This window comes from Sciurus vulgaris (assembly GCF_902686455.1).
Source record: "Sciurus vulgaris genome assembly, chromosome: 2".
In the NCBI taxonomy this organism is placed as follows: Eukaryota; Metazoa; Chordata; class Mammalia; order Rodentia; family Sciuridae; genus Sciurus; species Sciurus vulgaris.
The window spans coordinates 113,682,799-113,710,386 of NC_136462.1; the positions used below are offsets into that span (position 1 = coordinate 113,682,799).

Genomic DNA, 27,588 nt, shown 5'->3' on the forward strand with positions numbered 1-27,588 from the left:
TAAAGTTAGCACAGAAGTCAGACCACCCAGGTGCAAAACAAAAACAATGACGTGGACTATTGCTCAGTTAACACATCCATGCACTGAAATAGGCAGACGGTCCCAAAAATAACCTCTAGAATCTAAGGGTGAAAGTACATTAAAGTGACAAGTGCCAACTGTACGCCATCATGATCAGCTAAAAGCACCTTCCCAGATGTAACCAACTCCCATGGTTGCCTCCACTGTATTATACAATCGTGCCCTCTTGTGGTTACCCAACAGGTCAAAACTTCATGGACTTTAATTCCCATACCCCACCTCCTTTTGGGTTAAATTTCAAGTCCCTACGTTCCACCTGAGGTGTTTTCTTGGGGAATACCAGGGACTTAACTCAGGGGTGCTTAACCGCCACATCCCCAACCCCGCCCCCTTTAAAAAAAAATTTAGAGCATGTAGGTCGTGGAGATGAGGCTGGCTTTGAATGTTCCTTCTGCCTAAGCCTCCTGAGCTGTTGATTATAGGCATGCATCATCACCTCACCAGGCTCTGAGGCACATAGCTCTAACACTTGTTTTTCTATAGTCATTTACAAAATGGAATGTTGCCATCAGGTTCTTGGAAAAATTTCTCTTCCACTTTGAATGCATGGCCTAAGTATAAATCCAATTCTCCATTTTACACCTAACTATAATATGGGGCAAGTAAAAGGCTGGATTTGGGAATAACAAAGCGCTATTTTAAAAAGACTTAAGTTTCACACATAGATCCAACAAAGTATGTTTGTTACTGCGTATTTGACCAGCTCTTTATTCAAAATAAACTGTCCCAAATTATTTGAACTTATGGAATAAAACTGATTTTAAGAGTTTATGCAGCAGACTTTTTCTCTTCTGCAACAGGTTTCTTTTCGACTGTTTTCTTTTCAGCTGTTGGTTTCTTGGAGGGAGCTGCCTTTTTCCCCACAGGTTTCTTCTGCTTAACACCAACAGCCTTCTTTCCATGCTTCTTTACCACAGGCTTCTTGCCTGCAGCCCCCTTCTTATCTTTTTTATCTGATTTGGCTGCTGCTGCAGCTGCTGCTGCTTTATCCACCCGGAGTTTGTGCTGCAATAAGTAAAGTGGAAAATTTAAGTATGAATCAATTTTTAAAAACATCATTATCAGTAAAACAAATGGATCACTTACATTCTTGGCCTGGCGAAGAATGGTGTTCCGGCGCATAGTCTTTGCATATGGGTTTAGCTTCAACATGATTCTCAGGTTTTTCAATGGATTCTTCTTCAGGACTCTGCGATGAATCTTCTTACTACAAAAAGGTAGACACATTAATTTATGTACATTACTTGTTTTTGAAATGGTTTAGCAGCAAGAATGATACTGTTAGTATCAGAACTTTACCGTGGTGCCCTGAGAGCTCTTTGGATTTCTGGGCTTTTCAAGATTCTGCTGAGGTCTGTATTCATCATTTTGTGCATAGGGAGGCTGAAGGAAAAAGATTAACAATAGATGTCTAAATTCTCATTTCTTCAAGTAACTGACTAAAGATGATGAACTTCAACACCTTTATTTTTAACCATTTATCCCTCCAGAGCTCAGTAAGGAATTCCACTATATTATAAACACTGGCCAAATGGGGCAGAATATTTACCATTCCAGCATACTGTTTGCACATAAAGGGAAATATGAGAAAAGTACAATCCATTATTTATATAAAGTATGCAGCTGGGTGTGGTGGCACATGCCTTTAATTCCAGGCTACTCTGGGGGCTGCAGCAGTCTGAAGTCAGCCTGTGTAACTTAGAAAGATCCTGTCTCAGAATGAAAAACAAAAAAGGGGTGGGGATTTAACTCGGTGTGAGTGCTCCTGGGTTCAAACCCTAGCACCACCAAAACAGAACCAAAAAAACCCCATAAAAACTATGTTAACCAATTCTGAATGTTTATGTCCATAGTTTAAATCTATGTTCAATATTTAAATATAAAAAACACTCACTTATAGTTACTCTTGAGGGAAGCAGCTTTACGCCAAGTGCCATACAGTTCATCCAACTTCCGAAAAGCACTTTCAGTCCAAATGCAGAAACGTCCCACATGCCCACCAGGAGCAAGTTTCAAAATGTTCAGTTTGCTTACATTAAGTAGAGTAATTCCTTTTAAAGGGAAAGGAGAATTAGGAAGATATTTCAACAGAAAAAATACAATCTTTATGGCTACATCAGGAACCTGAGAACTCTTAAGTTTCAACTATCAACACAACTCATTCAGCTAGAAATCAGAATTTCCACAAAAATCATTTATTTCAGAAACACGGACCATAAAGTGGAATCTCATCATAATCAAAGCTGAGTTAGGCTGCAAAGTGTAAGTAATCAAAACAAACACTGTAAGAATTACCAGGAATGTTTCTGAAGGCCTTGATGATACCATTGTCTTCATTATAGATGATACAGGGTCCCCTGCGCTGGATACGACGACGGTTTCTCATTTTGCCTTTGCCAGCTCTCATTCGTTGAGAGGCATAGACCTAACAAAGCAAGCAGTTTCAGTATTAATGTATTATCTCTACCCTGGATTTTTATAGTTAAAAAAAAAAAAGAAAAAAATTCGCCTAAGGTTGTCAGGATTCAAACCTGAGTAATACAGTTCCTAAGTTCTTGTTTTCTCAGATACTAAGGCTTAACTATAGTTGGTCCTCCATATCTGCTAGTCACAAATTCAATCAAATTCAGACAAAAAACAACAAAACACATTCTGACAAAGTACTGTATCTACCGTGCATACTTTTTTTCCTAGTCATTATTCCATAGATACTACAGAACTACTTACATAGCACCTACATTATATTAGGTAATAATAATCTAAGATGATGCATGTAGGTTATATGGAAACACTATAATACCTCATTTTATGTGAGACTTGAGCATTCATGATCTTGTTATGGACAGAGGGATGGTCCTATAATCAATGCCCAATGGATACTAAGGGTTGACTGTCCCATCTTTCATAGTTTTCCTCTTAAAAATCAATAGATATGGTAAGTTTCTATGTATCAAGAACCACCAAACTGGGGCTAGGATTGTAGCTCAGTGGCAGAGTACATGCCTAGCAGTGAGGCACTGGGGGTTAGATCCTTAGCACCACATAAAAATAAATGAATAAAATGAAAGTATTGTGTCCATCTACAACTGAAAGTATATTTTAAAAACAAAACAAAACCACCCAACTGTAGATGCACACATTAGTCTATCTTTTTTGTACCCAGGGGTACTTAACCACCGAGCCACACCCCCAGCCCTTTTTAATATATTAAAGACAGGATCTCACTGAGTTGCTGAGGTTGACTTTGAACTTGGGATCCTCCTTGCTTCAGCCTCCCAAGCTGCTGGAATTACAAGCACGTACCACTATGCCCAGGAAGCCTACCTTTTTGATGTCATTCCAGGCTTTAAGTTTTTTAAGAAGCAAAACAGCCTCCTTGGTCTTCTTATAACCTTCAACTTTATCTTCCACCACCAAAGGGAGTTCAGGAACTTCCTCAATTCGATGACCTGACAAAGCCAATTTAATGCTTATCTGGTTACCTGAAATCTTTGTAAAAGTGATTTTTATACAGCCTACAAAAGCCAAATGGTACACAATTTGCCAAATCAGAATTTCCACAAATATCATGTGTTTCAGAAACACGGACCAATTAAGTGGAATCTCATCATTTTGACAGTTAAAAATGTCCAGGGGGGAGCTGATATGTGAAAAGCTTTCTAATTATGTGGTAAATTACTATGTGAAGAATTAATTTCCCAGTTACATACTTATTATTTGATTATCAACTTGTTTAGAAGTAATCAACACCTGTTCTTAAAAAAGAAAAATGTAAACGCTCTAGGATGAATACAAGCAATTATATAACAAAAAGGTTCAGTTGAAAGAAAGAAAAAAAAAAAAAGGAGTGTTCTATATCACTCTTATGATACTAATATTACAAACCTTTAGACATGACCAGGGCTGGTAAGGCTGAGGCAGCCAAGGCGGAGCAGATGGCATATCGCTTTTGGGTTGTGTTCACTCTACGGTGCCAACGACGCCACGTTTTGGTTGGTGCAAACATGCGGCCTCCTCTACACATCTATTTCCTTAGTTAAGAATTACATTTCTCAAAATTTAGGAATTAGGAAATGGTTATGTCTTGCTCAGTAAGAATTTTCGTCAACCTTCTGTAACAGCTTACTGACAGCAGGCAACTGTCGCTGAGAACAGAGTAAGACGCAAATTACGACATCATTGCAAGCAAACCCCCCCGCCCCGTGAAGCCCTTTCTCTTTAGAAAAATTTTAATTTCACACCTGTCTCAAACAATGAGTAACTGAACACTATTTTAACATTTAAGACACAAACAGTTCAAAATACATTTAATGTGTATAAACCAGGTAGATTCCATGAGCTGACCAGTGTAGGTAGTCAAAGGATACATTTCCAAAGGCACCTTGGCCAGAACGGTGGGTCCCACCACCTCGAACTCTGGGAATTCGAGCCACAGCTCTGCCAGTACCCCAAGACTCAGCACTGGTCTGATGACCTAAATTGAGAAGAAATCAAATTTTAGTTACCTAGACATAACTTTTCTATAACTTCTGCATGGTAACAAACAGCATCAGAATATCCAAGAAAATCATGTGGTTCAGAAACACGGACCAATGAAATGGAATTTCATCACTACTGTAAAGTAGCCCTTAAAATACCAACCCACATAAAATACAAATCCATACCTGCCAATTCACTGACAGCATAGGGCTGTCTGTTGTTTTTACGCAAGTTGGTATGAACAAAATTCACAATATCTGGTCGAATTGGAGCCTTGAACACAGCAGGCAAAGTGACATTTTTGCCAGATGACTCCCCCTTTTCAGAGTACACAGATATCAGGGGTCGAGCACACGCCTTGGGGAAAAAATTGACAAACAGTATTAGAGGCAAATTCTTCTCATATGCCAACAGCACCATCAAGATTTGAGGCAGACAGTGCTTACAGCTGAAACACCAGTATAAAACAAAGCACCAAATAATACCAGATTATTAACACTTCAATAAGTTCTTACACCAGTCTCAAGCTCCACAATTTTCTAAGCAAGCCTTAGAAAACTGTACGGTGCTCAATCAAAACCATACAATAAGGTTCACCACCTAAACTTTCTGTACTCAATCATCCAACCTTCCATTTCTGCTCCACCTTAACAGCTTCCAAAGCTTGCTAATAAAAACTTGTCACAACATTGTGAGGATGGCTTACACAAGGTACTTCTCTTCTAGATATCCACCCCCCCACCTTCTTGCAGTTTTGGGGTTCAAAACTGGGCCTTGCACAAGTACTGGATCACAAGTATGATTTTCATATGATTTTCAGTTCTCCACTCTTGCCCCTATACTTTAGCAGTTCTCGCCCATAAACCTCTTAGCACCATCCTTCCTTCAGCTCCTGCAGTTCGTTTTCTCCAACTGCTGTTTCAAGTTGATAATGACATTCTCTCCAATTCCCTGTGTCAATGGCACTTGCAACTGAGTATTACTACGTAGCAAGTCCAACTCAACTGCAATCCATGCATAGAGCATTGCTTGTCCGGTTCCAGTACAGACTACATAGCACACACACATATGCTGTTTAAAACATAGTGGACCTAATATTAAGTCATACCGTGTGCTTGCTAAATATTTAAACATTTTGATGGTATCAAATAATTAAACTAATCTTTAAATGGAGAGAATCGGAAAGCTAAGAAACGACCTCAATGCTGGGCAAAGAGAAGCATTCAGGAAAAAAGCATTAACACAAGTGTTTTTCCCCCTTTAACAAAGTTCCTTAAAGATGGAAATATACCTTACTAGGCAGCACATTTAGATACAAAGCCCCAAACATGTCCTTACCACCCACCTTGTTCTTAGGCCCCAAAGATTCTCATTTCCAAAGGAACTCTAGTTTTCTAGGATCCAAAGAAAGCTAGAATCCTCAAGTCCCTCTGAGAAAGACCGAAGTTCTCCCAAGCAGCTTCCAGGCGCGCCCTTGTGCCGGGTCGCCCACGTTGCCTAAGATGGCTGCCGGGTTGCCGCACAACCCAGTTCCCCCCAGAAATAGATGCCTTTGGAACGCTCGTCCTTGATTCCTCTCCTACAGATTTTGTTTTCTGAACCCTCCATCACTCCCTTCTCGCTCCGGAACAGGCGAAAGTCCAGCCACCAAGACTTCCACTCACCATGGCCAGGAGAGGAGAGGGCCACGCTCCTCTCGACCCAGGGGCTCCCTCAGGAAAAGGAAGTACTCAGTACTCCCTACTCTATATGTAACCTTCAACTTGTCCGCACACTGCCCCGCCTCAGAACAAACGCAGATACAAAATATCTCTCTACTATACCATAAATATAGAAATAGCGTGTTTAAATATAAAAGTAGTGCTTCTTTACATGTATCAAAGTATGGGATTTATGTTTCCAAATCTTAGAAAACTTGCTTAGAAAGGAGGGACTCATTTTCGCGGAATAATCCTTAGAGGGAGTGGCCAATCCGAGAGAGGAGGCGTCTTTCCCTGCAACTACTACATTTATTTTAATTTTTTTTTTTTCTGACGGGAACGGAAAACTAATGTGGCAAGAAATATCACTGGGTGCTCTAAAACCCAAGTTTAACTTTACGGACTAAAGGAATTAGTTCCTCAACTAGTAAAAGTAGTTCCGGCGGGGCGGGGTCACGGCCTCTGACGTCGGCGTCCGGGCGCGCAGTTCAGTTTGGCGGTTCCGGACACTGGACTTATACCTGGGCAGAATGTGGGCGCGAGTGAACCGAGCGGCTGAGGAGTTTTACGCTCGCCTCCTGCAGTGAGTCCTAGTCGTTACCGTTAGCTGGGATCCACGAACAGCACTTCTCCTTCTGGGTATCTAGGTCCCCGCCCCAAGTCTTTTGCCGCACCTTGAGGATGACCGCTTGGCCTGCTTTGTTGGGGTCTGAAAGTTGGAAAAGACCGGCCTCCTGCTCCAGTGTGGGGGACCTGCCTGTAGTCTCAGGAGAAAAATATCTGCACGTTTGCGAAATAGGCGGAAGGTGACAGGTATTGAGGAGGCAGCTTATTCATTCTGTTTTTGTGCACGCTTGTGATTCTAAGTGGAGGCACCGCCGAGGATATGGAAAGCGGGATGTCGGGATCCTTCACCTATTCAAAGTCTTGCTGACTCCTAAAAGTGAAACGGATTGTTATGGTCTATTCGAGGTGGTTACCATATGCGCTGCAATTTTAATGATAACAGAAAGGTGCTTTTTTGTTTAAAAAAAAAAAAAAAAAAAAAAAAAAGCACCTTTATTTCACTGCTCCATGACTTCATTTTGTCCTTTCAGTGAAGTACTACGATCAAAGGGATTCTATTAAGTTCTTCACCAGTGGGTCGGAAATATACGTGTGTATCAGAATCACCTGGAGGATTTTCAAAACACAGTTTACTAGGTTGCACCTGCATGGTTTCTGATTTAATTAGGCCTGAGGTGGGGCCACTGAATTTGCCTTTCTTAAAAATTCTAGGTGAAATATGCCACTGGCAGGGCATCACACTTTCAGAACTACTGATGATATCTAATTCATTATTATTCTAAATGCTATAATTTTTAACGGTCTTTATTGCCTTTCCCCCCTGTAGTAATGCTTAACATGATGAACACTAACATTTTAAAAGAAACTAACAATGTCTTGGATCTTTCAGTGTGAGAACTTAAGTATCATCGTTTTTAACTGCTATGCAGTACTTCATTGTTTTTTTTTTTTTTTTTTGTCTTATTAGTCCCTGTTGATAGAACTGTAATTAAGTCCTTTATATTTCCCAAATATTTAATGAGCATTGTTTGTTTTTCTCTTCATTTTTAAGCACCGAAAGTTTCTCTCTCTTGCATGCCTCACAGTGCTTCTGTATCCAGCAACCTACTGGAAATTTGCACATGGAATCTCAAAGTCAATACCTGAAGACTGAATTAATTTTTCTTCCTAACCTGACTTCCTTCTCCTGAATGATTGATTGATTTTTGTCGAAGATCTTGGGGATTGAACTCAGGGACACTGTACCATTGAGCTACATTCTCAGACCCTTTTTTTTTTTGTTTTAAGACAGAGTCTCACTAAATTACTGAGACTGGCCCAGAGCTTTGGATTCTCCTGCCTCAGCCTCCTGAATTCCTAGCATTACAGAGGTGTGCCACTGAACCTAGCTCTACTCCTGAATTAAATCTCTGAGTTAAAAGAGTTCTAAATCAAAGACCTCAACTTCCTTCTCTTTTCCTTGTCCCCTACTCCTACCTCACTAGTCTGTTCTCTTATTCTTGCTTGTCCCTGTTCCTTAAGGCCACTCTCACTTCTCTGAAGTGCTGTTAAGTTATTCACACCTATTTCCTTGGACTCCCCAGTTATCTTTTCCATTTAAAATCTTTCAGTAAATTCCTCAGATAAAGTTCAAGCCCTAGCTAAATCTCCACCACACCTTCCTGTGTAGTACTTGCCTCTAACAGAACACTGTAGCTAGTTGTTGGTTTACTCTTTGGATTCTAGTCAAGAGATTTTTGCTTGTATTTTTAAAAGGAAATATTCAATTTTTTTTTTTTTTTTTGGTAACTATCAAATTTACTGTTTTTGTTTGTTTTTTTTTTTTTTTGAGTAACAGCTTACAAAGTGGAGAAGTGATGGTTCTATTTAGACAAAAATCTAAGATCTGGAATTTTTTTTTTTTCTTTTTGGTGCTGGGGATCGAACCCATGGCCTTGTGTTTGGAAGGCAAGCACTCTGCTGACTGAGCTATCTCCTCAGCCCCTAAGATCTGGGACTTTTAACTTCTCAGCAGTTAACCACTGATTCAGTGGCAGATCAGAATTTAGTCATTTTTAATCTTTCAAAATTTATGTGGTAAATTGTTTTAATATTAACTGGTGATGTATTTGAAAAGACCTAAGTGTAGAGGCTGACAACATAAATTCTTGCCACCTGTAAGAAACAAATACCTCTGCTGGGTTTGTTGATGCACACATGTAATCTCAGCAATTTGGGAATCTGAGGCAGGAGGATTGCAAATTTGAGTCCAATCTTGTCTATGTAATGAGACCATGTCTCCAAATAAAAAGATTAAAAGGGCCCCTGGATTCAATCCCTAGTACGGGGGGGGGAGGTGTATACAATTGTGTGTAGCAGTCCATTAATCTCTATCACAAGTCTTTTTTTTTTTTTCTTCTTAATCTAGCATTTCTTTTTTCCTCCTCTTTCCAACTATGCCCTAGGCCTGCCATAGGTACTTTTATTTTCCCCCCACTGATAGCATGCAGAGATAAAATGGCAATTAACTTCTGAGTTTAATTAATAGGACAACTGCTGTAAACTCAATTTTTCACATGTGTTTCTGCATTTCAGGGAATTTAATGAAGAAAAGAAAGGAATCTGTAAAGACCCATTTATCTATGAGGTATGAACAGGTTATTTGGTTTTTAAACACAACTCCTAAACACAACATCCTAAAATTGTAGATTTTTAAGTCAGATTTATTGAAATTAATTTACATACAGCAAATTTTGCTCTTTTTGGGTACAGTTCTGTGAGTTTTGACATACCATTTCTATAATCAAGAAAATTTTCTATAATTTGAAAATTTTCTCAAATCAGCTGGGTGTGGTAGCACACAGCTACAGTCCCAGCTATTAAGGAGACTGAGGCAGGAGATTCCAAGTTTGAATCCAGCCTGGGCAACTTAGATAAAATAAAAAGGGCTGGAAATGTAACTCAGCAATAGATTGCTGGCCTAGCATGTGTGAGTCCCTGGGTTTAGTTCCTAATACCACACAAAACATTTTTTCTCATATCCCCTGTGAGGGTAACCTTTTCCCCTGGTGTTAGTCCCTAGCAACTACTAATCTGGTTTTTGTCACTATAATTTTGCCTTTCCAGCATATGTGTGTGTGTGTGTGTGTGTGTGGTGTGTGTGTGTATAAATATAAAAGATCTGGGCATGTCGTTCAGTGATAGAGCGCTCCTGGGTTCAATCCCCAATACTGCAAAATAAATATTTTGGTATGACGTATTTGAAAGACAATTTGACAATATTATTGTGATTTTAGGTATTCATCTTAAGATAATTCATGGATGTTTACTATCTATTATATATTGTAGCAAACAACTATAATCTACCAAAATGTTATACAGTATAGAATTAATTATGTGATGATAGGATGATAGACCCATGATACTAGGAAGAAAAAGAACAATGACATGGAAAGAAGCTCATGATATAAAGTAATTAGAATAGCCTGTCTTTACTAAGCAGAATCCTATCTAGATATCTAAATGGACACCTTTCTTTTTGAATAGGTTACAGTTCTTTGTATACCTGGTTAAAGAGCTGGCAGAATCCAGACTAAAAACAGTTATTAGTTATCCTGGGTAGTAGAATTATGGGCGATTTTTGAAAAACCATTTAAAACTTTTCTACAATAGTTGAAATAGTCCAAAATAGCATTTGGAATGAAAAAATACAAAGTTCCTACAAACTGATATAGTAAAGTTCCTACAAACTGATATGGTAAAGTTCTATACAATCAGAAGAAAGGATAATATGTAGTAAATTGGAAATTTTTACGCTACCGAACAGTAAGTACAGTGTGATTTGGGGAAGAGAATGTTAGTGTGGTCCTAACCAAAGATGACTTTACAAGGCAGGTGCACTTTGGGTAGACCTTGAAGCATGAGAAGATAAGTTGAAGAGCTAGGTTTTCTTTTCTTTTCTTTTTTGCAGTGCTGGGGATTGAACCCAGGACCTTGCACTTGTCAGGCAAGCACTCTACCAACTGAACTACATCCCCAGCCCAAGAGCTAGGTTTTCTAAACATAAGAAATAACATGGACAAAAAATGAAATCTTTTAACACCATTATGTCTTAGGGCTCGGGTTGTAGCTCAGAGGTAGAGCACTTGCCTGGCACATGTGAGGCACTGGGTTTGATCCTCAGCGCCACATAAAAATAAAGAAAGAGATATTGTGTCCATCTACAACTAAAAAATATTTAAAAGCAAAACATTATGTCTTATTAAAATCTCTTCCAGTCACTTGCATAGAACCAGTCTTTATGTGTTTAATATTTGTACAAAAGTATATATATATATATATATATATATATATATATATAATGCTTGACATCTGTTTTTAAACAGGCTGATGTTCAAGTACAGTTGATCAGCAAAGGTCAACCAAACCCTCTGAAAAATATTCTTAATGAAAATGACTTAGTGTTCATCGTGGAAAAAGTGGTAAGCAATGCTTGGGTTTTGTGGTTGTAAAATTCTTTAAGCAGTTTTGTTTCCTTGGGAATAATCACAAATTTTTCTATCAGCATTAGAGAGAGTGAATATAGTTCTTTTAGGAATAAGCATAGTGCTGTCTAGAAATGTCAACATATATGTAGTCAAATTTTTAGTAGCCTTATTAAGAAAAAGCAACAAGTGAAATTATCATTAAGGCAATAAAGTTGATTTTTTCTTTTCTTTTTTGTCCTGTGAATTTTGACACATGTATCAATTCTCGTAATCACTACCACAGTTAGGATATAGAACAGTTCCATCTCACTAAAAATTTCCCTGTTGCTAGTCCTTTGTAATCATATCCTTTCTTATCCTGTAACCATTGGTAGCCACTGGTCTCTTTTCTCTTAGTATGGTTTTGTTTTTTTAAGAATGTCATAAATGGAATCACAATGTGCAAACTTTTGAGCCTGACTTCTTTTACTTAGTATAATGATTTTAAGGTTCACTCAGGTTGTATCAATAGTTCATTTATTATTATTGCTGAATAGTATTCCATGGTAAGGATGTACCCCAGTTTATTTACCCATTCACCCTTTGAGGGACATTTGGATTATTTTCAGTCTTTAGTATTATGAAAAGAGCAATTGTAAACATACTTAAATATGTTTCCATATAAGCACACTTAGGTTCAGATTTTGGCTTTGCCACTTAACAGTTGTGATTCTAGGCAAGTTATTTAGCCTTTTGCTACCTTAGTATTCCCACCTATAAGGGATGATAATTATAATGTCTAGTTCAGGATTTTTATGACGAATAAAAGATAACTTAGAACAATAATGCTTGAGAAGTGTTAACTCTTACAATTACTATTGTTATTGCCAAAGCTAAGCTACTTAACTATTCTGTAAATATATAGATATTGTAATCCTATAACACCAATGACAGCTGTTGATAGTCCTAAGAGGAATAGGTACAAGAAGTGAAAACTGAAGCTAAGATCAAAACCCAGAAAGAAGGTCTTCTAGTTTGGGAAATGAAAAATCCAGCAAAATCCGGGAGGTTCTCTTGGGTTTTCCTTGGTATTTTATCTTTAGCTTGATTTACATTGATATTGATTGTATCATTTTGTGCATGTTGGAGTACTTTTCTAATGACATCAGATGTTTCCTTTACCAGGAGCAACTAAAATCTGTATCTTTTTTGGGACAGTGGAAATGCTTCTCATGGCACGATTTATTGGTACCAAACTAGTCTGTGTCTACAACCCAATCATTTGTGCTTATGGGTATAGAAATGAGCACATTATGTTCTGTCCGTAGTTATTCCCTTGCATAGTAAGAATTGACTGTTAAGTGCTGTTTTATCTGGTTAAATGATTAAAAACATTTTGAAAGCCATTAGAAAAGGAAGAAACAAGTCATGCTGAAGAACCACAGTCAGAAGAAACTGCTATTTCTGATTTCTCTACTGGTGAAAATGTTGGACCACTTGCTTTACCAGTTGGGAGAGCAAGGTAAGTTTTTTCCTTAGCATGGAGGTAGGGGTGAATTTAATTTGAATCATTCTTGTAAACACTGGGAAAAAATAGGCATCATCTAGCACCCAGATATCTCCCATCCTTTCACTCTCCCCTAAGATATACAAACCCAGCTCTCTAAGGATAGCTCCATTAGGATATCCCATAGGCATCATGAATACGCAGGAAGACCACAGTTATCTTGCCTTTCTCCATCCTTCTTTTCCAATTTGTTGTTGCTTGTTTTCCTTTTGTTTAAACTGGCTCTTTTCCAATTTTTTTTTCCTCACTACTGCCACAGTGATCTTTTTGGTTTTGGTGCTAGGACTCAATTGAACCTAGGACCTCAGGCAAGAGCTCTATCACTGAGCTGTATCACCAATCCCATACTAATCCTTATAAAATGAAAACCTCAGCATGTAGCTTAAAAATCCTTCAGTGGTTCTTCCCTTCATGATAAAATCCAGATTCCTCACGAGTAATATGAACTTTCATTCTCATGAAATGGTCCCATACCCAGTAGGCATTGGAAATATTCAAGGATATTTTTAGTTGTCATAACCATAAGGGGAACTGCTGGCATTTAGTGGGATTGGACTATGGATGGTATATGCCCTGCAATGCATGGAGTTTTCCTGCACAACAGGGAAATACTCCACCCAAGATGACATTGTGCCATTTTAGAAACCTTAATGCCTCTGTCTGCCTCTTCAGCTTCACTTCCTGTCTCCCTGCTTTGTAGCCATATGCAGTTCCCTTTGCCCAACCTTTGCATACTTCCAAAAGAAAAAATTCCTTGCCTTCAAGGAGTTCTGGAGGATAGAGTCATAAAAATATTAACATTAGAGGGTGATAGCTACTGTAACAGTGTTCACAAAGTAGGTGCTGGGGAGATAGCTCAGTCAGTAGAGTGCTTGCCTTGCAAGCACAAGACCCTGGGTTCTCGATCCCCAGCATCACAAAAACAAACAAATAGTGTTCACAAAATGACTTTTGTTCATGCAGGTTTGTTTTGTTTTTGTTACTTTGTGCAAGTTTTAAAAAAATTTATGTAGCTAAATTACTCAGTCTTTTCTTCCATGACTTCTTAAGTCCTAATATAGGCTATTTTCTTTTCTCCCAGACAACTTGCAGCATAATTTATATTGTTTTCATCAACCAGTGTTTTTTGGATTGATTCGTAGGCTTATCATTTCTTTGCTTTCTATTTCTTCTTGCATTTTAGACCATCTTAGAAATTTCTTTTCTGAACATCTGATCATAGTAAATTTAGTTTTCATCTATTTGAAAAACAGAAACTTAAGCACATTTTGTGGGTAACCTTTAGTTTTGATATACTTACAAATTTTTAGAAAGTTACAAGAATAGTACAAGAACTTCTGTGTACCCTTAAATTCACCAATTATTTTATTTTGCTAAATCTGCTGCAATTCTCTTCTCTAATCTCTCCCCCTCCTTGTAGATCCATACATGAAAAGCAGTATACATGTTGTATATGTATGTGTATAGAACAATATAACTGTTGTTAATTATATATTGTCATTTTTAATACAATGTGTAACTATTAAAATATTTATAGTGTATGTACATATGCATGTTATGAATATGCTTATGCTTAACTGTGTATAAAATATGCATACCACTCACACATATACACATGCAATTTTTTAAAATGAAGTGGAGATGTTATACTGAAAAAGCTTTTATTCTTTTATCCCCAAACACTTCACTGTGTACTTCCTAAGAACAAGTATATTCTCTTATGTAACCACAGAATAGTGATCAAAATCTGAAAATTTTAGCATAATTATAATATTAGTATCTAATTCAGAGACCATATTCTGATTTCCTTAAGTATCCAAGTGACACATGACTTGGAATGTCTTGTGGTGTGCTTATTGGTTCCTACTTCTTTCTTTCTTTCTTTTTTTTTTTTTTGTTGATGGACCTTTATTTTAATAATTTATATGTGGTACTGAGAATCAAATCCAGTGCCTCACACATGCTAGGCAAGCACTCTACCTCTGAGCTACTACCTCAGCCCCTTATATTTCTTTAGATGATCTCTCATACCCGATTTCCATTCTCACCCTTCACCATTAGTAGCTGCTCCCATCCATTTTGGACTCTAACTTTGTGTCTGTGTTTCTTGATCAATTGGTGTGCCTTATTCTCACATCTCTGGGTGAAATATACATATATGTATACTTACACATCTTGCTATTTCATTTCCAAATTGTTGTTTTTATGAGACTAAGTATGGTGTTACTTTTTTGCCAGAGTACTGGGAATTGAACTCAGGGGCACACTAAACCACTGAACCACATCCCAGTCCTATTTTGTATTTTATTTTTTAATTTTGTATTTTGTATTTTATTTAGGGTCTCACTGAGTTCCTTAGTGCCTCGCTTTTTGCCGAGGCTGACTATGAACTCATGATCCTCCTGCCTCGGTCTCCCAGGCCTCTAGGATTACAGGCGTGCACCCTGCACCTGGCATGGTGTTACTTTTTATTTTTTACTTTTATTTTAAATCAAAGTTATTTATTTATTTTTGCAGTTCTAGGCATCAAACCCAGGGCCTAACACTTTTGTTTTGGTTATGGTACTGGAATCAGACCCAGGCCTCTCCAATGTTAAGCATGTGTTACTGAGCTACACCCTCAGCCCAAAAAGAAAATTCTTGATTTTGTTCTCTACCTAATATTTTTTCTTCTTACTCTTGTTTTCAAGGCAGTTAATTGGACTTTACACCATGGCTCACAATCCTAATATGACCCATTTGAAGATGAATCAGCCAGTCACTGCCCTTCCTCCCCTTTGGATTAGATGTGATGGTTCAGATCCTGAAAGTACCTGTTGGCTAGGAGCTGAGCTAATCACAACAAATGAGAGTATTACAGGAATTGTCTTATATGTGGTTAGTTGTAAAGGTGAGTGCTTACTCTTTGTATTTATTTGTATAATTAGTGTTTTGTGATTTTTACTGAGAATTGATATTAAAGGGAAGTACACACAGTGGGACTTCAGTTAATTACATGAAGTTACTCCACTGTTAAACTTGCAGCATGTAGGGAAGATTCCAGAAAAAAAATCTGGGCAGGAGGTTATGCCTGTTTTGTTCATGTTTCATTTGATTCATATTTGTATATTTTCAGAAATTTGTATTAGAGCATAAAGAACTGAACATAATAATTCCAATCTCATAGTAGATATTTAATCATATTTTTTATTTTTTTTATTTTTGAGACATGGTCTCACTAAGTTCCTTAGGGCTTCAGCTTCCTGAGTCGCTGGGATTAAGGCATCCACCACCCTACCCAGCTTTAATTACATTTTTGATGGTGGTATTGACCTTTGTTTCACTTTTACTTTTTTTAATTTTTATTTTAATTTTTTAGCTGGAATAAACTTTAAATTACTGTTCCTTTTTGATTTTATTATCCGGCTGCTCCCTTATCAGACCTCATCTTTTTTAATTTTTATTTTTTGTTTTCTTCCCTCCATTCATTCACATGCTCTTCTTTTTTAATTTTTATTTTTTGTTTTCTTCCCTCCATTCATTCACATGCTCTTCCAAGACAACTTTAAGTTCTTCCAGCTTTGGACAATAGCTGCTTTTAGAAACTGTAAATTAGTTACAAGAGAACAGTTGCCTGAGAGTCAGAATTTTTTTAAAAAATGGAGCATGTGTATTATGTGGCCAGTGTCTTCACTCTGACTTGGTTATGAGACTAAACCATTCCTCTCTGCTCTAACATCAAAGGAAGCAGCATTATTCTAGCAACATCCATCTTGTTTAAACCTTCCACTGTTAGAGATTTGAGGTTTCATGATATATTTTATGCTCATAGCTGATGTGACTAGAGAATTGGCATTGAATTTATTGCATCAGCAGAACAGAAAAAGTGAGGTGTTTTATGCATGTCAATAAAGGAATGACCTGTTCTTCTACAGAGAGTGGAAATTGGAAGTCAAACACCCTTTGTATTCCAAAATAGGTTCTCAAAACATTTTGTAATTTTCATTTAAATTGTTAGGAGACTTGGAGCTATTAGTTAATCTATCTTCCAATATACTCTTTAATATAGCACTGAATACATGATGAAAGTTGTGAATGGATGAGTGATCAACTAATAGCTCTGTTAGTAATTGATTTATTTTTATTTAATAAAGTTGCATAAACCAATGAGCTAGCTGCCTGGATTAATCAGTATGGGAAACAATCTTTTGTAAATGCAAAGCTGTTTTTGTATATACTGTTGGGATTTGCTTCATTGTTTGACATCAAATGATAATGTAAACTTCAAAAGAGTAACTATTTTGCCATGTTTAGTTAAAGTGCACAGTCTGTTATAGGTTGACACATTGCTTGACCTGATTTATACAGAATTAATAAGCTATTCAAATAGTGTAGTTTTAATATGCTGCACATGACACTGGCAGCCCTGGAGTTCATAAATGGATTTTGGACCCAGCAGTTTTGAAATGCATATGGAGTTTAAGAAATTTATTTCCAGGCATATCACCCATCTAACTAAAATTATTTTTCACTGTGTACACTTGACAGCTGAAAAAAAAAAAAGTGAGTAATAATCGGTCAAAATTTACAAAATAAAGTACTATTTTGATGTGGGAGTTGTCATGAGACTGTTGAAGTGACTTAACTATGTGGGATATTGAGTATTTATTGAAATGGATTTGTTTAGCCATTGACGTTAATGAGCATTTAAATGGAACAGATATCATTTCAGGTGACTTAACATGAATGAATAAATGTCAGTGCTATTGAATTTTTAAAAATTTTTTATTTTTTTACTTGTCCATGGACCTTTATTTTATTTATTTACTTTCATGTGGTGCTCAGGAACAAACCCGGGGCCTCAAACGTGCTAGGCAAGGGCTCACCACTGAGCCACACCCTAGCCCCTCACTTTTATATTTAAATAATCATTTCACTCACTGTGATTTAAAATTTAATATCAATAATTATTAGTATTATGATATCCTCACAATTTAAAACATTATAATTTTCTATCTCTAACAGTGTAATTTTGAATGGTGCCTTTAAATTTTTTCTTTCTTTCATGTCCTATAGCTGATAAAAATTATTCTGTAAGTCTGGAAAATCTGAAAAATTCACACAAGAAAAGACATCACTTGTCTACTGTAAGTATTTCTCTTTCACTTTTTTCAAAATGTTATTGACCTGCCCTCCTAATTTAAATGTTTTCTTCAAGCTTTGAATGTAGCTCAATGGTAGAAGGCTTGCTTTGCATGTGCAAGGCCTTGGGTTTGATCCTCAGTACCCCCCACCCGAAAAAAGGAGTTTTTTTTAACTCCTGAAATGACTAGATTTATCAAATTTATTTTCATATCTTACCAGCTAAGATGCAGTCATCCTTTGGTATCAATGGGAATTGGTTTTAGAACCTTCTCAGATACCAAAATCTTTTCATTTGCTCAGGTCCCTTATGTAAAACGGTGTTTAGTATTTCCATATAACTGATGCATATCCTCTTTTGCATTTAAAATCACCTCTAGTTACTTATAATAGCAAATACAATGTAAATGCTTTGTAAATTATTGCTATATTTTATTATTCAGAGAATAATGACAAGTAAAATTCTGTACATATTCAATACAGATGTAGTTTTTAAAATGATATTTTTGCTCCATGGTTGGTGCAGAACCCATGGATATAGAAGACTGACTATATGTACCTTCTTGCCTTTAAGCTAATGTTTGTGGTTTAAAAAGAGCTGTCTTATTTTTCCATTTGGAATGAAAGTCTGGAGTAAGGTGCTTTTTTACTTTTGGGACAAGAATCAAAGTAGTTTTTGCAAAAATGGACTTTTTGGCTGTTTGAAAACACAGTGCTAAGGGTCTGCTGGGTGCTCTCTTTTCAGGTAACAGCCAAAGGCTTTGCTCAGTATGAGCTCTTTAAGTCTACTGTTTTGGATGATACAGTCACCCCATCACAAACTACAGTCACTTTGGATATTTCCTGGAGTCCTGTTGATGAGATTCTTCAAATTCCCCCACTCTCTTCAACTGCAGTTCTGGTAGGAGTGGACTCAATTTTGTGCTTGGGTTTATGAGGCCCTTGAATGGTGGTTTACTTGCTCATTGCTGGGGCTGCACGCTTTCAGCTCCAGCAGTCACTGGGTATGAGGCTGGACAACTCTGAAAGTTTTGCCTTGCTCCTGGGGTTTTACCAGGGCATCCAGGGGAAATTTTGCCAAGTGAGCTGAGTCATCAGTTACTCATAACTCCACAGTTTTCTAGATTAATGAAGTCTCTTACATGGAGACTTAAAATGATTTATGGTTTCCTCTGTTCTTAAGAATGCAGGTATTGGCTGGGCATGGTAGTACAGACGTGTAATCTCAGCCACTCGGGAGGCTGAGGCAGAAGGATCACAAGTTTGAGAACCTGCCTTGGCAACTAATTTAGTGAGACCCTGTCTCAAAATAAAAAATAGAAAGGACTGGGAATATATCTCAGAGGGAGAAGGCCCTTGGGTTCAATCTCTAGTACCACAAAAAATAAAAGTAAATAAAATTGCTAATAAAAATTCATGTAGAAGATATTCTATCTTGGATACAGCTCTTTCTAAAATATTAAAAATAAAATCTGAAATGTTCAATGGGGAAGTAGTTAAAATAGATATCCATGATGAAATATTATCCAGGCTTTTAAAAGTCATGTTTTAAAATGTCTTAATAACAGAAAATGTTTATTAAGAATAAAAGAAAATGTACAAAATAATATATACAATAGGATCTCAGTTATGTTTTTAAAAAATGTATGTATAGAAACCTGGATAATGTCAACAGTGATTCCCTTGGGTGGTAGGATTATGTATAATTATATTCTTTATGCTTTTCTTTTCCTGTAATAGGAATTTACATATATTGACCTTATTTAAAAAAATGTAAGGTCTTAAATTTGTAAAACTTTAACCTCTGACTAGGACAGTGCTCTACTGGTTTAGTTAGGGGTCTAATGAACATTTATTGGATTATTTTGGGTGTGTGATAATGCTATTATTATTAGTCTTGAGATACATTGATTGAAATTTCTTTTACCTGTCCTCTTGGAAATTCCATGTGGAAGAGCAGCAGTGCATGTGAGGAGGGCAATTGTTCATGTAGGTAACATTGTCTTATGGCATGTAGAGTGGGTATGCAATGGCCTGGACTTAGGTTACTGTTTCAGGATGGCAGAGCCTGGGTAAAATGCTTTAAATGAGGTGCTGATCTAATTTTTCAGTTCATTGATGCTTTATAACATATATTTGTTAATGTGTGGTTGGTGTAAAATGCAAGTTACTGAGACTTTTATGTAGCTGTTGCCCATGAAAACTGAGTTTTGACAAAAACTGACAAAAAACTGACATATTTTTAGAATATTAAAGTGGAATCAGGAGAACTCAGAGGTTATTTGAATCATCTTCACAGAGAACTGAAATTTCTCCTCGTAAGTAGTTTCCTTCTGGAATTCTTAACTTTCATGTTTTCATAAAAAACATTTGCAGATATCACTTTTACTTTCTTTAAAATTTATTTTGAATCTTATGTATGCTTTAAATACTCTAACAATTTGGGCAGATTGATTTTACTTATGTGGTAATTGTACTTACAATTTTAAAGAGAATTTTAATAACTACAAATCTTTCCATTTTCTACAGAGTGTTTGCTTTTTATTTATATGATTGGTCCCCCCAACCCTTTCCATGTGGGTCAATTTCCAGTTTATTCCAAATGGCCTGCAATTGATAACTGGAATTTTAATTGATGTTAAAGATTAATAAGTATGTGTTTCAAGAATATTTTGTTTCAGTAATTTTAGCTCTACCCTACAAATTGAATCTCAAGAAGGTGCCTCATTTTAATGCAGTAGAAATTAAAAATAACCTGACCTATAAAGCCAGTTATGATCCAGCTGCTGCCCTGCTCATTTCTTTTCATTTTTAAAAATATTTTTTAAATGTTCATAGACCTTTATTTTATTCATTTATTTATATGTGGTGCTGAGAATCAAACCCTGTGCCTCACACATGCTAGGCAAGTGCTCTACTACTGAGCCACAACTCCAGCCCATTTCTTTTTTAAAATGGTTTTATTGAGATATAAATTATATTTCATATAATTCACTCATTTTAACTGTACATTTCAGTTTTTTTTTAGTATATTTATCCAAGATGTACATCAACATAATTAATTTCAAAACATTTTTATCACCCCTAAATGATATCTGGTACCCATTATACCCATTAGCATTCACTTCCCACCTCCACCAGCCCCTGGCAATCACTAATTTACTTTCTATAGTACTTTGGTTCTTTATAGTGCCAAATAACATTCCATTGTATAAATATACCTCATTTTGTTTATCTAGTCATCAGCTGGTGAACATTTTAGTTTCTTCTTTTTGGCTGTTATGAATAATGCTGCTGTGACCATTCGTATGCAAGTTTTTGTGTAGATATGTTTCACATTTCATAGGTGGAGTTGCTAGGTCATGTGGTAACTGTTTAACCTCTTAAGGGACTGCCAAACTTACTATTTTCCAAAGTGGTTGCACCATTTTACATTCCTACCAGCATTGTATGAAGGTTCCAGTTTCTTTGTATCCTTGTCAACACTTGATATTGTCAACTTTCAAAAATTATAGCCATTCTAGTGGGAAATAGCTAGTATCTTTTAGTTTTAATTTACATTTCTCTAATGATGTTGAACATATTTTCATGTGCTGTTGACTTTTTCCTTACTAACTGGAATTACATAATTGTGTGATTTTTGAGCAAGTTTCTTAGCCTCAATGAAACGAGGGTAAAAGTAGTATCCATGTATAGAGTTTTGTTAGGATTAAATAACATACTTCCACAGTGCCTGGATGTGGTAAATACTCAAGAAATGTTACTGAAATTAATAGTACTAAATACATCCTTATTGATTGAGCTTTGTTTTCTGCTCACAAGCTTCTGAGCTTTTTAAAATCTCCCATAGGTTTTGGCTGATGGTTTGAAGACTGGTGTGACTGAATGGCTTGAGCCTCTGGAAGCAAAATCTGCTATTGAACTTGTGCAGGAGTTTCTGAATGGTGTTTATCTTCCTAATTCACTCTTTTCGCGGGGAATGGGGTATTGAAGATTGAATCCAGGGTGCTCTACTACTGAGCTATATTCTCAGCCCTTTTCATTTTTTATTTTTTGAGACGTCTTGCTAAATTGCCCCTGCGGAGCTCCTAATTCACTCTTGTTTTTCTTAAGTGAGAATTTACACTTGCCATATTTAAATAGAAGTTCTCTCTTTGATGAAATAGTACCCTGAGCACCTACCACGTGTCCAACATGGTGTGTCAGGGACTTTTCATGTTCGTTCTCACACCCCTTCCTGATGGTTATCTATTGTTACTACCACTGCAGAGTTAGGTAATTTGTTAAATTGCACACTTCTACTGTTCCCATTTGCCAGTTGAGAATAGGATTAGGATGAAAATAATTTGGAAAGCTGGAAAACAAAAATCAAATTAATAAACTTTCACCACTTTCTAGACTTAAATAAGCTGGATGGATTTGGTGATTCTACAAAAAAAGACACAGAGGTAAGTGATTATTATCAGTTAGAAATATACACTGGAATTGCTTTGGAAGTTTGTTTATGCTGTTACCTTGTCTTATCTCAAATGGATCTGGTACAGTTTCATATATATTACTAAGCTACTCAGTTACAGAGAAATGAATATGTTGATATACTATACAATGGTATTGCTGTAGTATATACTTTAAAATGATGTGTTATTATGCCATAATAAGGTATTATTAATTAAAACTAGATATGGTCTCATTTTGATGAAAAGGAAAATGGACACTGAGATAATTTAATAAATATTACCATGTGGAAATAAAACTGAATACTCATTTCTAGGCATTATAGTTTTAAAACAATTTTAACTCTAGTTTTTCAAGTCTCTGTGTGTCTTGATATCAGTGAGTGAAAAGGTGTAGAAAATATATTCATGTTACTCTGTTCATAAATCTGCAGTGTCTCAGAGCAACATTTAAAAACTTAAGCTATTTCACTTTAAAAATAAACCAATTGACATTCTCTGAAACTTCTTTTTCAGATGGTGAAGCACGACACTGCTGCAGTTGATAGGTCTGGACTTATCACAGTGAGGGGTGATCTTGATTTTGCTGAACAACTTTGGTGTAAAATGAGCAGCAGTAGGTGTCCACCATGATTAAAGTTTTTTTTTGTTATTTAAATCTTTTGGAAATAATGCAGTGTGTACTACTAGTCTATGTGGAAGGTTTTTTTTAACATTTTTTTTCATTAACTTATTTTTTGACAGTGATAATTTTTTTTAAAAATTTCTTTTCATACATGTATGTAGGGTAGTAATGTCCATCTCAATCCATCATCCTTCCCATCCTCACCCACCCCATCCCTCCCCTCACCCCCCTCTGTACAATCCAAAGTTCCTTCATTCTTCCCTTCCCCACCCCCCCACCCCCCACTATGGCTCAGCATCTGCTTATCAGAGAAAACATTTGGCCTTTGGTTTTTTTTTTTTTTTTTTATTAATTTTTTAATTTTATTTTATTGTAAACAAATGGGATACATGTTGTTTCTCTGTTTGTACATAGCATAAAGGCATACCATTTGTGTAATCATAAATTTACATAGAGTAATGTTGTTTGATTCATTCTGTTATTTTTTCCCTTCCCCCCACCTCTCCCACCCCTCTTTTCCTTCTATACAGAGCTTCCTTCCTTCATACTTGCCCCCCTCCCTAACCTTAACTCTAACCCTAACACTAACCCTTCCCTCCCCCCATTATGTGTCATCATCCACTTATTAGCGATATCATTCTTCCTTTGGCTTTTTGAGATTGGCTTATCTCACTTAGCATGATATTCTCCAATTTCATCCATTTGCCTGCAAATGCCATAATTTTATCATTCTTTATGGCTGAGTAATATTCCATTGTATATATATACCACAGCTTCTTTATCCACTCATCAATTGAAGGGCATCTAGGTTGGTTCCACAGTCTGGCTATTGTGAATTGAGCAGCTATGAACATTGATGTGGCTGTATCTCTGTAGTATGCTGATTTTAAGTCCTTTGGGTATAGGCCAAGGAGTGGGATAGCTGGGTCAAATGGAGGATCCATTCCAAGTTTTCTAAGGAATCTCACACTGCTTTCCAGAGTGGCTGCACTAATTTGCAGTCCCACCAGCAATGTATGAGTGTACCTTTCTCCCCACATCCTCGCCAACACCTGTTGTTGCTCGTATTCTTGATAATCGCCATTCTAATTGGGGTGAGATGGAATCTTAGGGTGATTTTGATTTGCATTTCTCTTATTACTGGAGATGTTGAGCATTTTTGCATATGTTTGTTGATTGCTTGTAGATCTTCTTCTGTGAAGTGTCTATTCATTTCCTTAGCCCATTTGTCGACTGGATTATTTGAATTCTTGGAGTAGAGTTTTTTGAGTTCTTTATAGATTCTGGAAATTAGTGCTCTATCTGAAGTATGATTGGCAAAGATATTCTCCCACTCTGTCGGCTCTTTCTTCGCATTGCTGATAGTTTCCTTTGCTGAGAGAAAGCTTTTTAGTTTGAATCTATCCCAGTTATTGATTCTTGCTTTTATTTCTTGTGCTATGGGAGTCCTGTTAAGGAAGTCTGGTCCTAAGCTGACATGTTGAAGATCTGGGCCTACTTTTTCTTCTATAATCTGCAGGGTCTCTGGTCTGATTCCGAGGTCCTTAATCCATTTTGAGTTTAGTTTCGTGCATGGTGAGAGATATGGGTTTAGTTTCATTCTGTTGCATATGGATTTCCAATTCTCCCAGCACCATTTGTTGAAGAGGCTATCTTTTCTCCATTGCATATTTTTGGCCCCTTTGTCTAGTATGAGAAAATTGTATTTATTTGGGTTTGTGTCTGTGTCCTCTATTCTGTACCATTGATCTACCTTTCTATTTTGGTACCAATACCATGCTGTTTTTGTTACTATTGCTTTGTAGTAGAGTTGAAGATCTGGTATTGCAATACCCCCTGTTTCATTCTTCCTGCTAAGTATTGCTTTAGCTATTCTGGGTTTCTTATTCTTCCAGATGAATTTCATAATTGCTTGCTCTATTTCTGTAAGGTACGTCATTGGGATTTTAATTGGAATTGCATTGAATTTGTATAGCACTTTAGGTAGTATGGCCATTTTGACAATATTAATTCTTCCTATCCAAGAACATGGAAGATCTTTCCATCTTCTAAGGTGTTCTTTTATTTCTTTCTTTAGTGTTGTATAGTTCTCATTGTAGAGGTCTTTCACCTCTTTTGTGAGATTGATTCCCAAGTATTTTATTTTTTTCGTTGCTATTGTGAATGGGATAGTTTTCCTAATTTCTCTTTCTGAAGATTCATCACTTATGTATAAAAATGCATTGGATTTATGAGCATTGATCTTGTAACCTGCTACTTTACTGAATTCACTTATGAGTTCTAAGAGTTTTCTGGTGGAATTTCCAGGTTCTTCTAAATATATAATCATGTCATCAGCGAACAGGGATAGTTTGAGTTCTTCTTTTCCAATTCATATCCCTTTAATTTCTTTGGTTTGTCTAATTGCTCTGGCTAGAGTCTGAAGAACGATGTTGAATAGAAGTGGTGAAAGAGGGCATCCCTGCCTTGTTCCTGGCCTTTGGTTTTTTGGGATTGGCTTATTTCACTTAGCATGATATTCTCCAGTTCCATCCATTTACCTGTAAGTGCCATAATTTCATTCTTCATTAAGGCTGAGTAATATTCCATTGTATATATGTACCACATTTTCTTTATCCATTCGTCTGTTGAAGGTCATCTAGGTTGGTTCTGTAGTTCTGCTATTGTGAGTTGAGCTGGGAAATCTGGTTTTGTATATTAAATTCATTTCTAATACGTTGGCATATACTGCTCAAGAATTATACTAAGATAAAGCAATTTTATGTCTATTCTGCTTTTTAAAGTATTAGACTTTGCATTATGTTTTATTTATGTGTTTATTTATTTTTGGTACTGGGGATTGAACCCAGGTGCATTTAACCACTGAGCCACATCCCTAGTCCTTTTATTTTTTATTTTGAGATAGGGACTTTCTAAGTTACTTAGGGTCTTGTTAAGTTGCTGAGGCTAGCTTTGAACTCACAATCCTCCTGCCTCAGCCTCCCCAGTTGTTGGGATTATTGGCATGTACCACCCCCTGGATTATGTTATATTTATATGAACAAAAATATATGCCTAATAAAATTATAATTATTAGAACAGTCAAAAGTATTTAATATTTTGCTTAATATTTTATTTTCTGGCAATTTCAGTTCAGTGTTTTACTTTAGAAATCTTTCTTTTCTTTTTTCCCTTTAAAAGTTTTTCCTTTTCCCCATCTCTAAAGTACAGTTTCTTATCTTCTAATTCATTTGTGTATCCTTAAGTTTAATGACATTTTTGCTCTATGGAAATATGAAAATAATGTGTCTGCCTTGGTTTTGAAGGTGTGGTTTCATATCAAGACTTGGTGAAATGTTTCACATTGATCATCCAGAGTCTACAACATGGTGATATACAGCCATGGGTAGGTTGAATAGTATGTGCTAGAATGTATTCTCAGTGACATAGCATGATGGGTAAGGACACAGGAACTGTAGCTACTAATATTGTCATTGTTAACTATCCTGTAAGTATTTCCACATATCAGTGATGAGAATAAAAACTGGGATAGTCTTTTTAAGAGCAGTTTTAAAGATGTGTTAAGATCCTCAAAATATAGCATGATCTTTGAACCATTCATTCTTTGGACAGAATCCACCCTACGCTCATTAACAAAAATATGTGTCAAGATTGTATATTTCAGAATGGTCATCATAGCTTCATTATTGTAGCAAAAAATTATACAACACCTAAATTCCCCTTGTTAATGGAATGGCAAAGTACATAATGGCTGACAAATGATGTGGAGAGATGTTTATAATGTTCAGTAAAAAGAAAGGAGTATACACAGTTGTAAAAAAATGTAAATTTTAGAAAAATCTGAAAACAAGCATGCTAAAATCTTAACAGCAGTCAACTCTGGCAGAAGGGTTATAAGTAACTTTTTCAGATTACATTTCTGTACTTAACAAATTTTCCACACTGAAATTGTACCATTTTTACAATGAAGGAAAAGCTAAGTTAAAAGTTAGAAACAAAAAGATTCCTCCTTTAACAGGAATTTTAAATAACTTGGTTGTCAATTGATGACTATAAAAGTTAAAAACTTTAATAGATGTGTGAAGCTCTGGGTTCAATCCCCAGCAGCCCTCCCCCCAAGAAAAGGCCACCTTATGTGTGAACAGAGGTACACTTCAGAACAAAGGCTCTGCTTAACTGGGCATTAGTGAGTCTAGGTATTTTAATTTTGGTTATTTGTAATTTTCTGTTAAGAGTTTCTGTGTTTTTAAGATATTTACAAGTAAGATTCTTTTGTATACAGTGAGTGCAAATCAGGTGAAACTATTTAAAAAAATGCAAAAGGGGGCACTGGGGTTATAGCTCAGCAGCTAAGTGCTTGCCTAGCATGCATGAGGCACTGGGTTCCATCCTCAGCACCACATATGTCAATGAACTAAACTGGAGGTATTGTGTCCATCTATAACTAAAAGCATTTAAAAAATGCAAAAGATTGTGATAAAAGTTAAAAGAGAGTTAATAGAAAATAGTGGGAAAGTGACACATTTTATATGTTTAAAATGAATTGTTT

At 36.4% G+C, this 27,588-nt stretch overlaps 2 protein-coding genes across 5 annotated transcripts in view; one reads left to right on the forward strand and one right to left on the reverse strand.

Annotated features, from left to right (window-relative positions):
• Positions 1-769: 769 nt before the first annotated feature.
• On the reverse strand, positions 770-6,358 carry RPL4 (ribosomal protein L4). The gene is made up of 10 exons (XM_079129340.1): positions 6,225-6,358; positions 4,746-4,917; positions 4,449-4,555; positions 3,967-4,105; positions 3,406-3,530; positions 2,377-2,506; positions 1,976-2,132; positions 1,381-1,464; positions 1,168-1,288; positions 770-1,086 (listed from the first exon to the last, which is right to left on the reverse strand). The coding sequence occupies exons 1-10, from the start codon at positions 6,225-6,227 to the stop codon at positions 850-852; spliced, it is 1,275 nt and encodes a 424-aa protein (XP_078985466.1). The 5' UTR covers positions 6,228-6,358; the 3' UTR covers positions 770-849.
• A 326-nt stretch (positions 6,359-6,684) lies between these two features.
• Positions 6,685-27,588, forward strand: part of ZWILCH (zwilch kinetochore protein) — a 33,564-nt gene continuing 12,660 nt past the window's right edge. Inside the window, exons 1-12 of one of the 4 annotated variants that reach the window (XR_013762078.1) lie at positions 6,685-6,843; positions 9,402-9,453; positions 11,192-11,287; positions 12,676-12,794; positions 15,530-15,729; positions 17,895-17,965; positions 18,706-18,861; positions 20,207-20,278; positions 21,811-21,904; positions 22,359-22,408; positions 22,931-23,030; positions 26,345-26,424. Coding sequence is in view for 3 of the 4 variants with exons in the window: in XM_079128801.1 (XP_078984927.1) it covers positions 6,791-6,843; positions 9,402-9,453; positions 11,192-11,287; positions 12,676-12,794; positions 15,530-15,729; positions 17,895-17,965; positions 18,706-18,861; positions 20,207-20,278; positions 21,811-21,904; positions 22,359-22,408; positions 22,931-23,030; positions 26,345-26,424 (1,143 nt within the window). In the remaining variant the exon portion in view is untranslated. The other 3 variants (XM_079128801.1, XM_079128802.1, XM_079128803.1) reach the window with 3 other exon arrangements.

Bases quoted from the DNA above. Each gene is read 5' to 3' on its own strand.
- RPL4 (XM_079129340.1), bottom strand. The intron at 2,507-3,405 runs GTAGGCTTCCTG...TTGCTTTGTTAG, and splicing joins CCTGGAATGACATCAAAAAG to GTCTATGCCTCTCAACGAAT. The intron at 1,087-1,167 runs GTAAGTGATCCA...TACTTATTGCAG, and splicing joins TTCTTCGCCAGGCCAAGAAT to CACAAACTCCGGGTGGATAA.